This window comes from Piliocolobus tephrosceles, chromosome 21 (assembly GCF_002776525.5).
Source record: "Piliocolobus tephrosceles isolate RC106 chromosome 21, ASM277652v3, whole genome shotgun sequence".
In the NCBI taxonomy this organism is placed as follows: Eukaryota; Metazoa; Chordata; class Mammalia; order Primates; family Cercopithecidae; genus Piliocolobus; species Piliocolobus tephrosceles.
In genome coordinates, this window is record NC_045454.1 from 3,904,328 (window position 1) to 3,919,078 (window position 14,751).

The window sequence follows — 14,751 nt, forward strand, 5'->3', positions numbered from 1 at the left end:
ATATTTCCTCCTCTGTCTTTCCTGAGTACAGTGTAAGCTACTGGGGTCTGTCTCTTGTTTTGTAAATGTCCCATGGCGTTAAGATGGTGTCTGAAGGCCGGGCGCGGTGGCTCAAGCCTGTAATCCCAGCACTTTGGGAGGCCGAGACGGGCGGATCACGAGGTCAGGATATCGAGACCATCCTGGCTAACACGGTGAAACCCCGTCTCTACTAAAAATACAAAAAAACTAGCCGGGCGAGGTGGCGGGCGCCTGTAGTCCCAGCTACTCCGGAGGCTGAGGCAGGAGAATGGCGTAAACCCGGGAGGCGGAGCTTGCAGTGATCCAAGATCGTGCCCTGCACTCCATCCTGGGCGACACAGCGAGACTCTGTCTCAAAGAAAAAACAAAAAAACTGAGTAAACAATTCACAAATATTTTTCTTTCTTTCCCCATACATTCCTCCTTCTTTCATTTTTTTAAACCATAAGTAAATCTCAATTCTCAATTCAGACACTGTCCACGTAATTGCAGGTGAAATGAGAATCACCTCCCAGCCAAGAAATGTGATCCCAATTTTCCAAATCTTTGTTTCTGGGTTCAGACAACACCTTTTCAGCCCCTGTCTCGGCACATAAAAACATTTATAATGTTTCTTCTTTTCAGATAAGAAACATTCCCAAAAGGAAATAGATACATCTCAATTTTTGGGCTAGGAACTCTCATTTGGATAAAAGAGTATTGCTCCTTTGGTTGGACCTTAGTGACCATACAGGCAGGAAAGGTGCCTTCCTTGACCACCTTCTTTTGCCTGTCTTCCTCCTCATGGTTCTCTCAGGTATTTCTTTTCTGAGGAAACCAGAGGAAGAACTCTATATTAGTCCACTTGCCTCAGGGAGCTCGAGCATCCCTCCATAGCCACTGTCTGCAGACCATTCTTCCACTCCATGGCCCTGCCTGGGAACAATTCTCTGTTAACCCTGACCCAACTGAGGCTCACAAAACTGACTCAAAGCTTCCCTCTACAGTACACATATTTTTTAAATGAAGGAAATTTGAGTGAACTATGAGTGGACTCAGAGTGACATTGGATGTTGTGTGTCCATTTGGTGGTGTGACTTCGGGGAACATATGTAAGACTATATCCCAACATTTCGGAGATCCCTGCAGACTTCACTACACAAGACCTGGTTGAGGGTCCTTTAAGAGGAGCGAAGCCACGCCCTGCCCTCAGAGTCTCAAGGCATAATTTCTCAGCGCCCCTCGCAGTACCATTTGGTCTTTGCCCAGCATGCAGTCGCCCCGGCCAAGTGCACATGAGAACTACATTGCCCAGGAACGTCTGCGCCGCCCGTCGGCGGCGCTCTTAGGGGCGTTTCCCTGTGGACGGAAGCTCTCTGGGCGTGACTTCCGGCATCTTCCTCTCGGCGGACATCTTGTCGGCTCTTAGGTGGTACCATCGGAGCAAAAGCTCGGGGTTGCTGGGCAGTTCCGAGGTGACGGAAGCGGGAGGCTGCGGGAGGAGTCGTTGTTCGCCCATGCAGAGTGGCTCGCCAGCGAACACCCCGCCTCCACCCCCGGGGACGAACGACCACGGTGCCAGGGTCGCGCGACCTGGGACCCGCCTCGCGGCTCTGTGAGGTCTATGAACTATGATGGCGGCGGCCGCGGTGTTGAGCCCGGCGCAGGTGGGTGCTGCGTTCGGCAGACTTTCGCCCGCCCGGAATCCTGAAGTTCCGAATGAGGAGCGCCTGAATCCCTGCTGCGCAAGTCCCAGTGTCCAGGGCAGCGGGGCGCTGGTGGGTGGGACCTCGTCCCTAAATCTGGCATGTAAGGTGGGGGCGAGTGTGACGGGCAGAGGGGCAGCCTGAGCACAGGCTTGGAGCTGGACTGAGCCCGTAGCAGTCGGGAGCGTGTGTGAGCGGTAGTCACGCCTGCAGTGTCGCGGGGAGAAGTTGCACCTTCATTGCGAGGATGATAGGAGCCATGGCGGGTTTTTTAGGGTGGAGGCAAGGGATTTGATAAAGGATTTTTAAAGCATTCCAATGTTTGCTGAGGAGGAAACAGACTAAAGTGAGGTAGAAACGATGAAGATGGAGGCAGAGCAGGGAGACCTTTGAGGAGGTCCCTGCAACAGTCTCCAGAAGTGTTGCGGTGGTGGCTGGGCCAGAGCAGTGGCAGGAGGGATTTGGGTGAGGAAGTCGTGAGATTCTGGATAGATTTTTAAAGATGGAATCAACGGGGTTTCCTGCTGCATCAGATGTGGTCGTGAGTGAATGTAGGGAGGGGAGGGCTATCCAGGATTTATTTTTGTCTGTTTTCCTTCCTGAAAATGTGAAAGAATGGAAATTGGTAAGTCACAGCAGGGAGCACCTTTCAGGGGGATCAGAAATTGGGGTTTGGACTTGGTGAATCTAAGGTGTTCTGCATTGGAGGTTCACATGAGTAGCTGAACGTGCAGGTCTGGAGTTCTGGAGAGGGCGTTGTGCTAGAGACTTTTAATGCATGAGGCATAAGGGTAAAACCTGTAGTGGATCAGGTTTAGAGGGTGGAATATTAAGGATATTATCTTATGTGGCCTCTGAAGTGAGAGGTAGGGTTAGGGTGGAAGACCAGAGATGAAGGGGTGGACACTTAAGATTCCTTCCAGAAAGGAGGGGTCCTGGCATGTGAAAAGATTCTAGGTGGTGGTGTTGGAAGTAAATGCTTGGTGCTGCAGAGTGAAACCAGCACTCAGGCAAAAGTTTTCTCAGCAAGGCAGTTTACTTCTGCGCAAGTGTGCTGCCTGCGTTAATCACGATCACAAGAGCACACTGAACAAAGGAGGGAAGGGGGTGTTATCTCTAACCCATAGTCCCTACCTTCCTCTGTGTCACTCCCCCATGGGCTGGGGTCGAACCGCACAATCTAAGCTGACCCAATTGGGTATATTTTCCCAAATAAGGAAGAGGGAAGGGGAAGGTGAGTTACAGTGGTGTTACGTGTGTGTTGTGTGGGACGTGTGGTTTTGGCAGGGGGAAAGGGTGCAAAGTGAATAAGGGAACAGATGTGAATTTATGATTAGTGCTGACGGGAAGGTTTTTTACAGTAATTAGGGGCAAGGAGGCATGGAGAAAAAATTAGGTTTGAGAACAAAGAACAAGGAAGTTAACAGTAAACCTTTGAAGAGCAATTTTATTATATCTTACAGTGTCAGCAAGAGGAGAGGGCTGTAGAGCATATGTAGCCTGGCCTGCACTGGAGACCAAGGTGAGGGATGCAGTAGATTTGCCACCCTACAGGCTCAGCATGCCTTCATGGGCGCTGCCTGTGGAGCAGTTCCATCCCCAACCAGTGCACTGGTGCCTCAGTTACCCAAACCCTCAGATAAGCAGTAATGAAGGATCACTGCAGCTCCCCTTCAGAGGAATGTGTATCAGGTAGGCTGGTTTAGTGCAAGGACTAGTGTACACCTTGCAAGTCCACAGAAGTAGGGAACTAAAAAATGTATATACAAAGTAAGGTAAATTTATAGTAGCACTTAATGATTGGTCAAAATATTAACTTGCCTTGAAGTATTTTTTTACAATGGAAAATCTTACCAAATTTTCTTAAAAACTTTTAAAGCAGGCGAAACAGACATAATTTTTTAAAAAACTCATCAGTTAATTTGCATGGATAGTAGTAGCTGTTTTAAAGGCGCTTGAGATGTACAGACAATCCTGATACAAACAATAGCCCTATGAGGTAGGTGCCGTTTTTATCCCCACTTTTAAGATGAAGACACTCAGACACTGGTCTTTGTTTATATTCACGCAGCTGGTAGGAGCCAGCACTGAGATCTGAGTATCTGAAGTTAGAGAGGTAACCCAGAATCTTTCCTGCCAAAGGGCAGGGTGGACAGAGCTTAGGGAAACAGTTCAGTCCATGAGATCCCACTGTGGGAACCTGCCACTCCCAGTTTCCCTCCTCTTGTGAGGTTGCCATGGTGGCAGAAACTTGTGATTCCTGCCTAGATGAGTGCAGATTGTCTCACGCCCTCACTTAGCCCAACACAGCCCCATTATCTCAGCAACTCAGTATGAAGAATGATAGTGCTCTGGGACTCTTCAGTGTCCCTTCTGTCTACTGTTTGAGGAGGTCCTGCAGTCACCCAAAGCTCTGTGTTGTAAATTCTGTTTTGGAGTTACATGGAGTTTCCATTTCTGGCAAGCAGTGGGATGAAGTGTGGAACATTATCTCAGGCACAGGAACCAGCATGTGCATATACTTCACTTGAGGCTAAACTAGGAGTGTTTGGGGAACCTCAGGTCTCCATTATGTCTAGTGGGATCAGACAGCAGGGACAGGATTCGGCCCAGAAATGGCAGCCTGAGGATCTGGGTTTCTTTGCTGAGAGAATTGAGAGCCACTGCAGGTTTGGAGCTAGGAGGGAGTGATCTGACTTTGGTCTTAACCAACTTTCTCTGACTGTACAGTGAAGAAAAGACTATGGGAGTGAGGATGAAGGAAGGAATACCACTGAGGAGTTTAATGCAACAGTTCAGGTTGGACCACAGTGGTGGCTGTAGAGGTTGGAGATGTGGATGGATTCTGAATCATTTTTCTTAAAGTGGGACCAACCAGATTTTCTGATGTGGAGGATGAGAAAGAAAAGGGGAGGGGTGAAGGATGACCCTGGATGTTTTCGTCTGAGAAGATATAAATATACCATCAACTGAGGTGACAAAGTTGGTGGTAGGAGTACCTTTCAGAGGTAATATCAGTAGTGCAGTTTGGCTGTGTGGAATCTACCATGTTCCAAAGACACTTGCATGGAGGTGTCAAGTCAACAGCTGGACAGAGATCTGAAAGTTCAGAGAAGGGATTCAGGTTGGAGCTGTCCACATGGTGGCTGCCCAGCATGTGGATCAGGATTAAGGCTTGCTTCCAATTTAGAGAGAGAATCTTTAGGTCATGGTGACAGTGCCATCATGCACTGTAAGGGCAGGCACAGCAGGGTGGAGGTAGTGGCCATCTTAGAGGATAGAAGAGGGAAGGAAGTGTCCTTGGGAGGAAGGAGAATAATAGGGTCCCAGGCCAGGTAGCAAAGTGTTCCAGAGAGAGAGTGGATGTGAGGTGAACTACTGTAGTAATAGAAGGGAGGTGACAGTGAGGCCAAAGCCGTGCTTATTCAGCTCTTTATGTGCTCCTCAGGCTTCCGTGGTGACCTTTGGTGGGACCTGTGCAGTTTCAGTCAAGCTAGTGAATTAGCCCAGAGACAGATTGGGACAGTAGGCAGAATCACTGTGTTTGGGGAGGTGCCCAGTGAGTGTGGGTTTTGAATGAGTTAAATGTTGAGAAAGAGCCTGTGACTGACCTCAGTAGTACAACAGCAAAGCAGAAAAGGGCTGAGTTTATCTGAGATCTGCACATGGTTCTGGATTGCTAATTGACCCGTGAAATGAGCCAGGAAGGGAGAATTTAATAACTGGATTCAGGGCAACCCATGGCAGTGTGTCCATTGATCAGGACCAGATGTTATCCTGGATGCTTTATCCAAGCATTCTCTGGATGCTGTGTGCAGATTTGCATGTGGGGAAGCCGTGGAGGTACCTATGTTGTGGGTGTCCATAGACGTAAAGGAGGTATGGCCAAAAGGGTGATGTGCACATGGAGATGGAGTGTGAATTCATGAGCCCAGAGCTCTGGTACCGAGGGTTTCTGAGACAGTGCTGAGCTCAGTCACACCAAGGCCTGTTATGTCATTTGAGTTAGATGTGACAAGGAGTCCCGGAGAGAGAGGCTGCCCTTCAGCTCAGTTGTCCATCCCACACAGGGCTGTGTGACCTTCACGGATTTATTTGTGTACTTAGGAGGAATGGGAGCTGCTGGATGAGGCTCAGAGACTCTTTTATTATGAAATAATGGTTTCTGTGCTTTGCATTTATAGTCTCCCTGGGTGAGGCCCCAGTATCCCATTTTTCTGGACTGGGCCCTACTCTTCCTTTTTGCCCTGGGGGTTGCTCTTTCCTTTCCATAGTTAGAGCATGGGCACTGCTGTCTTCTCCGATTCCCTCACATAGGTCCCCTGGGTGCCAAGGCTCAGCTAGATGCATTGCCTCCTCTCTTCCCTGTGTTCCTTAACTCCTGCTGCCCTGAAGCCTTGCCAGGAAGGGTTTGGGGGTCAGGAGTCCTGAGGTGGCCCAGTGAATCCTGCTTGGCCTCTCCCCGGCCAGGTGACTGTCCACAATCATGACACCTCTGGACTCCGGGCTCTACCCGCTTCCTCTAATTGTAGTTTCCTTGAGTCTGCCTGTGTCAGATCATGGTCACCACCTGTGGGCCCCTTGCACTGTTCCTGCAGGACAATTTTCTGAGGTTCGTTTTGTAGTATTTGTTTTCTTGCAGTTTTGCATGGGTGGGCTACTCTGGGCTAGTGCTTTCACACTCAGTCTGTTTCATCTTTCCCCTGTGCTTTGTATCTTCCAGATCCTTTGTGGTTGCTGAATTGTAACAAGAGAGAGAACCCTGAGTGCCTGAGAGGGCATGACTCTAGTCACAGCAGGAGGGGCTTGGACAGGCCCTGGTGAGTGGGAGCTGAGGGACGCCATAACCTCAGGGCTGGGTTCCTGTAGTTCCAGAAACCTATGATGTGCCCATCACAAGTGCCAAGGCTAGAGGCCCTAACTTAGTTCTACCTTTTTATCCCCATTCTGTACACTCTTGTCATTTCTAATCTGACTTCTGACCCAGGGCTGTCTTCTCCCATTTTCTACCAAAGGGCCTCTTAGTAGAGCAATAGCTCTGTCTCTGCAGTGCTTTCCAATATTGGACTACACTTAACACTGATGTGTCATAAGATGTGTGCATATCCTTAAATAGTCCCTGAACATGTTACTTGTTTTTAGTCACATTTTCCTAGGCCTGGACACACATTTCGGCATAGCACTTACCTGTCACCCACAGTCAGCCAAGGTCCTGCTAAAAGTCATTGCAGAGGATGAAGTTGGAGACCTTGTACTACACCCCATCCTCGTGTCTTTGTTTCTTGTGAGGCCATCTCCATTCTGTGACTTTTAGATTCCAGTACTGTACAGCAGCCTTTTCTTCAACCTGATCCTAGCTCTGTTCCATCAGGAAACTTAGGTACTCAGTCCTGGGTACAACAGACACACGTTTGTGATGGAGTTGCCCCACCCACCAAAGTCAGCATGTACATCAATAGTATTTTTCTGCCTTCAGGTTGTTGGCATGGAGTGAAGGATGAAGCGTCATCTTCTGAACAGAGCATTTCTATAGCAGTGTCACATGTTAATACTTCCAAGGCAGGTTTGCCCACACAGACAGCTTACCCTTGTGACATATGTGGCCCCATCTTGAAAGATATTTTGCACCTGGATGCACACCAGGGTGCACACCATGGACTGAAACTTCACACATGTGGGGCATGTGGGAGACAATTCTGGTTCGGGGCAAACCTTCGTCAACACCAGAAGTGTTACAGTATAGAGAAGCCCTTAAGAAGGGATGAAGGTGAGGCCTCAGTTGTGAAGAACTACACAGTTAGCAAAGAACCTCACCCATCAGAGAAACCCTTTACGTGTAAGGAGGAGCAGAAAAACTTCCAGGCTACTTTGGGTGGCTGCCAACAAAAGGCCATCCGCAGTAAGAGGAAGACACACGGGAGCACTGAGAGTGGGGGTGCATTTCATGGTGAACAGATGCATTACAAGTGCAGTGAGTGTGGGAAAGCTTTCAGCCGCAAAGACACACTTGTCCAGCACCAGAGAATTCATAGTGGAGAGAAGCCTTACGAGTGCAGCGAGTGTGGGAAGGCCTTCAGCCGCAAAGCTACACTTGTCCAGCATCAGAGAATTCATACTGGAGAAAGGCCTTATGAATGCAGCGAATGTGGAAAAACCTTCAGTCGAAAAGACAACCTTACTCAGCACAAGAGAATCCACACTGGAGAAATGCCTTATAAGTGCAATGAATGTGGGAAATATTTTAGCCATCACTCCAATCTAATTGTACACCAGAGAGTTCACAATGGAGCAAGGCCTTATAAGTGCAGTGATTGTGGGAAAGTATTCAGACACAAGTCTACACTTGTTCAGCATGAGAGTATTCACACTGGGGAAAATCCTTACGATTGCAGTGATTGTGGGAAATCCTTTGGCCACAAATACACCCTCATTAAACATCAGAGAATTCACACTGAGTCAAAGCCTTTTGAGTGCATTGAATGCGGGAAATTCTTTAGTCGAAGTTCTGACTTTATTGCACACCAGAGGGTTCACACTGGTGAAAGGCCTTTTGTGTGCAGTAAATGTGGGAAAGACTTTATCAGAACGTCCCACCTTGTTCGACACCAAAGAGTTCACACTGGAGAAAGGCCATATGAGTGCAGTGAATGTGGGAAGGCCTACAGCTTAAGCTCCCACCTCAATCGGCACCAGAAAGTTCACACTGCAGGCAGGCTTTAGGAGTGCTTTGAATACAACAGGACTCATCAATCAGAGGTTGAATTTCATATATCTGAACATTGATACAAAGGAGATTCCTTATGGTGCCAGGTATGTAGGAAGCTTCGAGGGATATGTTGCACTTTCTGACTTGTTCAGGTTTTTTGCCAGAGTTTTGTCGCTGTCAATGCCTGTGGCCAAAACCATCTTAACTCTACCAGCTTAGATACCCCAGCATTGGGGAACGCAGGGTTTTGTATTCTCCAGTCCCTGGAGAAAATCATGAGATGCCTGAGTTCATTGGGGGTCCTCATTCCGTTCTGTATGACAGGTATAGGTATGGACATGACCCATCTTTAGCCACGAGGGTCTGCACTGTATCTGCTGGTGTCTTATACAGAAGGTTTACTTTCTTCGTGGATATTCTTGGTCTCACATACTTGTAATGAGTTTTTCCAGCCTCCAAGTCACCTGGCCTGGGAAAGTACTTGCCTCGTGTTGCTCTGCTTTGTGGTAATAAAGGCTTTACAGTTTAAGCCACTTTTTATCTTGGGGGTTCTCCTTACTCTCTGGAGTGGATTGAAAACAGACTCTGCCAAACTGAAGACAGCCTTTGTGGGGCACCTCCAACTTTGCCTCAAATGGGACAGTGGGTTGAGGGAGAACAGTTCTTAGTTCAGTTTTGATGTTAACTTCCATAGCTGACAAACCTTGTTAAGTAAGAATTCAGATCTTGTGTAGACCTGATTTGTCTGGATTATTTGAGAGCCCATATATCACCTTGAGGAGGGTGCTGCTGCTGTGACAGCCTGCAGTGTTTTGAAACAGCATGGACTGAGTGTCTTGTTTCCAGCATATGTCCTATGCTCCCCAACACTGTTGAGGGAAAGCTGTTCCTCAGGACCTGCCGAGTGGCCATATTCCCTGAAGGCCTGAATCTGGTACACAGGCCACTGTTGGTAAGATCTAAAACATGCAGTAGGGAAACAAAATGGATAAATACTGGGTGTGGATAATTGGTATTGGGGAGATTGCGGCGAACTAGAGGGGAAGTACCATTGTAAAACACATCCACAGACAGTCCAGGCACTGAGGCTGAATGGGATCAGGTATCCAGAAATCTCAGGATCTCCAGGGCCGTGTTAACTCTTAGGTCAAGATCACTGGTGCAGCAACGAATGTAGTTTTCCTAGATTCCTCTGCCTCCCTGGGCTCTTTACCTAATGTCTTTGCTGCACAGGCGGTAACCTTGGGAGTAAAGAGGTGTGGGGGTCCAAAGAAGTAGCTTTTGTGACCAGCTGGAGTGTCTGGTGACTCTCTTGGCAGTGGTCCTCATTGTTTGCCAGTTTTTCTTACTACTGAGGAAGAGATTGTCTTGCCAAGGTGTTTGGAGTGATAAGAGTCACCATAGTGATGTAGAGTCACTCTTAATGATGTCCAGTTTCCAGTAGAAGTGGGAGACCCAGATTTTTTAAAGGGATAACTTTTTATAGATTCACTGAGGTGTAATCAACATGCAATATATTGCACATATTTAAAGTGTACCAGTAAGTCTTGATACACACACACACACTTGAAACTATCACCCTATCAGTGGTGTTGGGCAGATCTGTCACCCCCAAAGTTAACGTCAGGCCCTTAACCTTTATCTCAGTGCTCTCCTTCCCCCAAAATCTCTAGGCAACCATTGAGTAGTTTTCACTATAGGTAAATTTGTCTTTTCTAGAATTTTATGTAAGTCTGTCTATAAAGTGTTAATTTTGTTTGTTGTCTTCATGCAACAGAAGTTGAAATTTGTCCATGGTATGTATGAATAGCCCATTTTAAAATTACTGAGTCATATTCTGTATGGATATACCACAGTTTATCCATTTATCTTGATTGGTGTCTGCACTCCACACCCCATTTTTTTTTTTTTTTTTTTTTTTTTTTTTTGAGACGGAGTCTCGCTCTGTCGCCCGGGCTGGAGTGCAGTGGCCGGATCTCAGCTCACTGCAAGCTCCGCCTCCTGGGTTTACGCCATTCTCGTGCCTCAGCCTCCCCAGTAGCTGGGACTACAGGCGCCCGCCACCTCGTCCGGCTAGTTTTTTGTATTTTTTTTAGTAGAGACGGTTTCACCGTGTTGGCCAGGATGGTCTCGATCTCCTGACCTCGTGATCCGCCCATCTCGGCCTCCCAAAGTGCTGGGATTACAGGCTTGAGCCACCGCGCCCGGCCCACACCCCATTTTTAAATACTAAAAAGCTGCTGCAGATATTGATGCATGAGTCTTTATATGGACACTTAGAACATTTTTAAGCAGAGGTATTGAAGGTGTGGCCATGTTTCTTACTGATTATAGTAAAATATATTGGAAAAGAGATACAGGGAAGAACTGCGAAACAGAAAAGACCCAAGATTTGATGATTTGGGAAATTCTCAGCTCATTGGAATTTGGAAAAAAAAAAAAATTGAAAGTAAGGGATTCATTGTCAGGAAAGCATGTTTTAGAGAGGCAAGGATGTTTGCTATTACCGAGATCAAAACATACATTAGAACACTCATTTCTTTGAAGAGATTAAACATGACTTGTAGATCCCCTCAATACAAACAATTTGTAAGAAGTTTAAACTGTTCATCAGTCATCTCAGCAAAAGCCAAAAGTATAGATAGGGGATTCCCTAGGGGGAAGAATCTGCATAAACCTCTTTTCTTTTCTTTCTTTCTTTTTTTTTTTTTTTTTGAGACGGAGTCTTGCTCTGTAGCCCAGGCTGGAGTGCTGTGGCCGGATCTCAGCTCACTGCAAGCTCCGCCTCCCGGGTTCACGCCATTCTCCTGTCTCAGCCTCCGGAGTAGCTGGGACTACAGGCGCCCGCCTCGTCGCCCGGCTAGTTTTTTGTATTTTCTATTAGAAACGGGGTTTCACCGTATTAGCCAGGGTGGTCTCAATCTCCTGACCTCGTGATCCGCCCGTCTCGGCCTCCCAAAGTGCTGGGATTACAGGCTTGAGCCACCGCGCCCGGCCAAACCTCTTTTCTAATGGTGTGAATTTCAGTGACATACAGGAGACTCACAAAATTCTTGAAAATTTTATACCAGTGAAAATGCTCACCTTGGGTCTAAAGGAACCTTGAAAGTATGAAGTTAAAGGGTGTAGGCATGTAAAGTGTGGAGTTAAAGAGTGTAATATTCTATACATGGGACTGGCTGCAGAAACAGGTGCGAGCCCTTGCTACCTTTCATGAGAAAGAAAGAATGACTCAGAGCAGAGGAGAGTCCAGTGGGCAGAGTCCTGAACTACATGATATTCCCGTGTCTTGATTCCCAGTGGCATTTGCCAAACTAGATTTCAAATTTTCTTGGGATTGGTGGTTCCATTTGTTTGTTTTCCCCCTTCCATTTTCTCCGTTTTTGAAACAATGCATATACATACAACTATTACCCTAGGTCTTTCCCAGCCTTTTGTTTGGGAGCAGATAACTAGTTTTCTAGTTTTACGGATCCAGACGAGACAGGAATAGCACTGGGTGGTCACAGGAGGATGGAAAATCTCAACACCCTGTTTTTGGTGCGGCTGAAAAAAAAGAAAAAAAAAAAAAAAAAAAACCCAAACAACAGCTAAAACGGGAACTAGGCAAAGAAACCGTGGGATAATAGAAAACCCAAAACGGAAGAGGAAACTGTCAGAACCCCAGTCAGGGCGACATGTCCACGACTCTTCCAGTCAAACGCAAATAAGGGAGGAGGGGTGGTAATCGGGGGTCCTTGAAATTCCCTCCTTTCCCAGAATACCTAATGATTACCGCGATTAGAGGAACACCCACACAATTAGAAACCCAAACTTCGTTTTGCATGACTTGCTCTCAGGAGCACCCCCACAATTCTCTCTCGTGTGTACTTTTGCTTCACAATAAAAGCTCCTTCCCTTTGCTTCATTGTGACTCGTCACTGAATTCTTCAACGGTGTTAAGAACTTGGATGCTGGCTGGGTCTGGGGTCTCACCAACAATGTCCAGTGAGCCCCCCAACAACACAGGAATTGTGCCCCAAGATGAGATTATACCTAGAGCCCCATCCGTACCGGACTTAGACAGTTTAGATGAGATTGGAGACTTTAGCTCAGTATGGAGGCGCACACCTGTAATCCCAGTTACTCAGGAGGCTAAGGCAGGAGAATCGCTTGAATCCAGGAGGCAGAGGTGGCAGTGAGCCAAGATTGCGCTACTGCACTCTAGCCTGGGCAATAGAGGGAGACCGTCTCAAAAGATAACAATAAAAGACATCAAAATTTTGGAGGGGAAATACTGGTGAACTGAAAACAACTCTTTGGTATGTGGGATAACGTATTAATAGCCTTGATCATTTTGAATTTCATAATCATAAATGGGATTTTGTTTTGGTTTTGGTTTTGGTTTGTTTTCGAGACAGTTTCACTCTTGTTGCCCAGGCTGGAGTGCCATGGCATGATCTCAGCTCACTGCAGCCTCCGCTTCCCGGGTTCAAGCGATTCTTCTGCTTCAGCCTTCCGAGTTGCTGGGATTCCACAGGCATGTGCCACCACGCCCAGCTAATTTTGTATTTTTAGTAGAGACAGGGTTTCTCCATGTTGGTCAGGCTGGTCTTGAACTTCTGACTTCAGGTGATCCGGCTGCCTCGACCTCCCCAAGTGCCGGAATTGCAGGCATGAACCACCATGCCCGGCCTTTTCAGATTGGTTTAAAGAGCTGTGGAAGACAATTAATTGAGCAATTACCACAAACAGATTAGTGACGGAGTTCCTAGTATATTTGAAAATGAATAAAATTGTTGCTGAGAAAATTAACAATAGTGATCTCAGTCTAAATTATAGAGTAAGTGATTCAGAGAGGATAATATGCCACATATGCATAGATTTGTTTAAAACAATAGTAAATTAGCGCTGTAAAAATTGAAAAAATACAATTAGAACAACAACAATTAGGTTGATGAAGCACAATAAGAGACTAATGAAAAGGAAATAAATATCAAAATGTATAAAATTAAGTCATATACAAGCATACCAAATTAACGTGAGATTAACAAAGATTGTATTAATTGGAGAAAAAGACCAGGAGTCTGCAGATCCTAAAATTACGCGTAACACTAAGCCTCTTACAAACTTCAAGTTTTCAAAAAGGCTAAAGGTTTTCTGGTACAGAGGTACTGTGGGAGCACAGTTCAGATTTAACTTAAGGACATTATATTATTTAGGCCAGGCGCGGTGGCTTACGCCTGTAATCTCAGCACTTTAGGAGTCCGAGGCAGGCGGATCACGAGGTCAGGAGATCAAGACCACCTTGGTTAACATAGTGAAACCCCGTCTATACTAAAAACAAAAAATTAGCCGGATGTGCTGACGGGCCCCTGTAGTCGCAGCTACTCGAAGGCTGAGGCAGGACAATGGTGTGAACCCGGGAGGCAGAGCTTGCAGTGAGCCGAGATCCTGCCACTGCACTCCAGCCTGGGCGTCAGAGCAAGACTCTGTCTCAAAAAAAAAAAAAAAAAGAAAATGACAGTCTTTAGGAAACTAGATATTCATCAGAGAGTGTATGTGACCAGAGTAAATTTTGCCAGAATAAGCCATCTTACGATATCTAGATGACATAATAAATACTTATACTGATTCAGAATTACCTGAGCTACTTCATAGGACATAGCAAAATACTGATAATTACATTACTATATACTTATAAAAGATACTTTCAGCCAGTCGCAGTGGCTCACACCTATAATCCCAGCCCTTCATAAGGCCAAGGCAGGCGGATCATCTGAGGACAGGAGTTCCAGACCAGCCTGGCCAACATGGCGAAACCCCGTCTCTACTGAAAATACTAACATTAGGCAGGCGAATCGCTTGAATCCGGGAGGCAGAGGTTGCAGTGAGCAGAGATTGCGCCATTACACCCCAGCCTGGGCGACAAGAGTAAAACTCCATGAAAAACAAAACAGACAAAAACATGCTTTCAAATCTGCCTAACAATTATAGCCTCAGAGTCCTTATATTCAGGATTATCTATTTGTAACTTACAACGTTTTACAAATATTTTTCTTAAACTAGAAAGAATGTTTGGTCTTGCAGGTGTCTGAGAATCTTTAGTAAAATACCCCTACAGGTTCTATTTTGAAATCATGGCTTTTAAAAAAGCAAAAATGTTTATTTCCAATTAATTGCTACAGAGATGCCAAATGTCCACTCAGTAGTTGTGAGTAAAACAATTTGTCTTATTGCTCTTCACTTCACAGGCAAATAAACTCTTTGAGTGATTGTGTGAAGTTCAGAGTATTTGGTCAGGGATGAAATGGAGGCTAATAAGAGAAAACATAGGTTATAAGAGAAAACATGGAATAG

The 14,751-nt window shown here is 46.3% G+C and overlaps 1 protein-coding gene across 2 annotated transcripts; it reads left to right on the plus strand.

The window, feature by feature from the left end:
* The first annotated feature begins 1,380 nt into the window (after positions 1-1,380).
* ZNF134 (zinc finger protein 134) lies at positions 1,381-8,952 on the plus strand. Of its 2 annotated transcripts, none has more exons than XM_023184329.1 (3): positions 1,381-1,667; positions 6,430-6,526; positions 7,183-8,952. In XM_023184329.1, exons 2-3 carry the CDS (start codon positions 6,487-6,489, stop codon positions 8,424-8,426), a joined length of 1,284 nt encoding a protein of 427 aa, XP_023040097.1. In that variant the 5' UTR covers positions 1,381-1,667; positions 6,430-6,486; the 3' UTR covers positions 8,427-8,952. The 2 variants fall into 2 exon arrangements, with proteins under 2 accessions (XP_023040097.1, XP_031790621.1); XM_031934761.1 differs by having other exon boundaries at positions 1,391-1,667; positions 6,849-8,952.
* Positions 8,953-14,751: the final 5,799 nt, after the last annotated feature.

Coding starts and splice junctions, on each gene's coding strand:
- ZNF134 (XM_023184329.1), top strand. CDS start 6,487: ATGACTCTAGTCACAGCAGGAGGGGCTTGGACAGGCCCTG. Junction 6,527..7,182: donor AGGGGCTTGGACAGGCCCTG/GTGAGTGGGAGC, acceptor TTCTGCCTTCAG/GTTGTTGGCATGGAGTGAAG.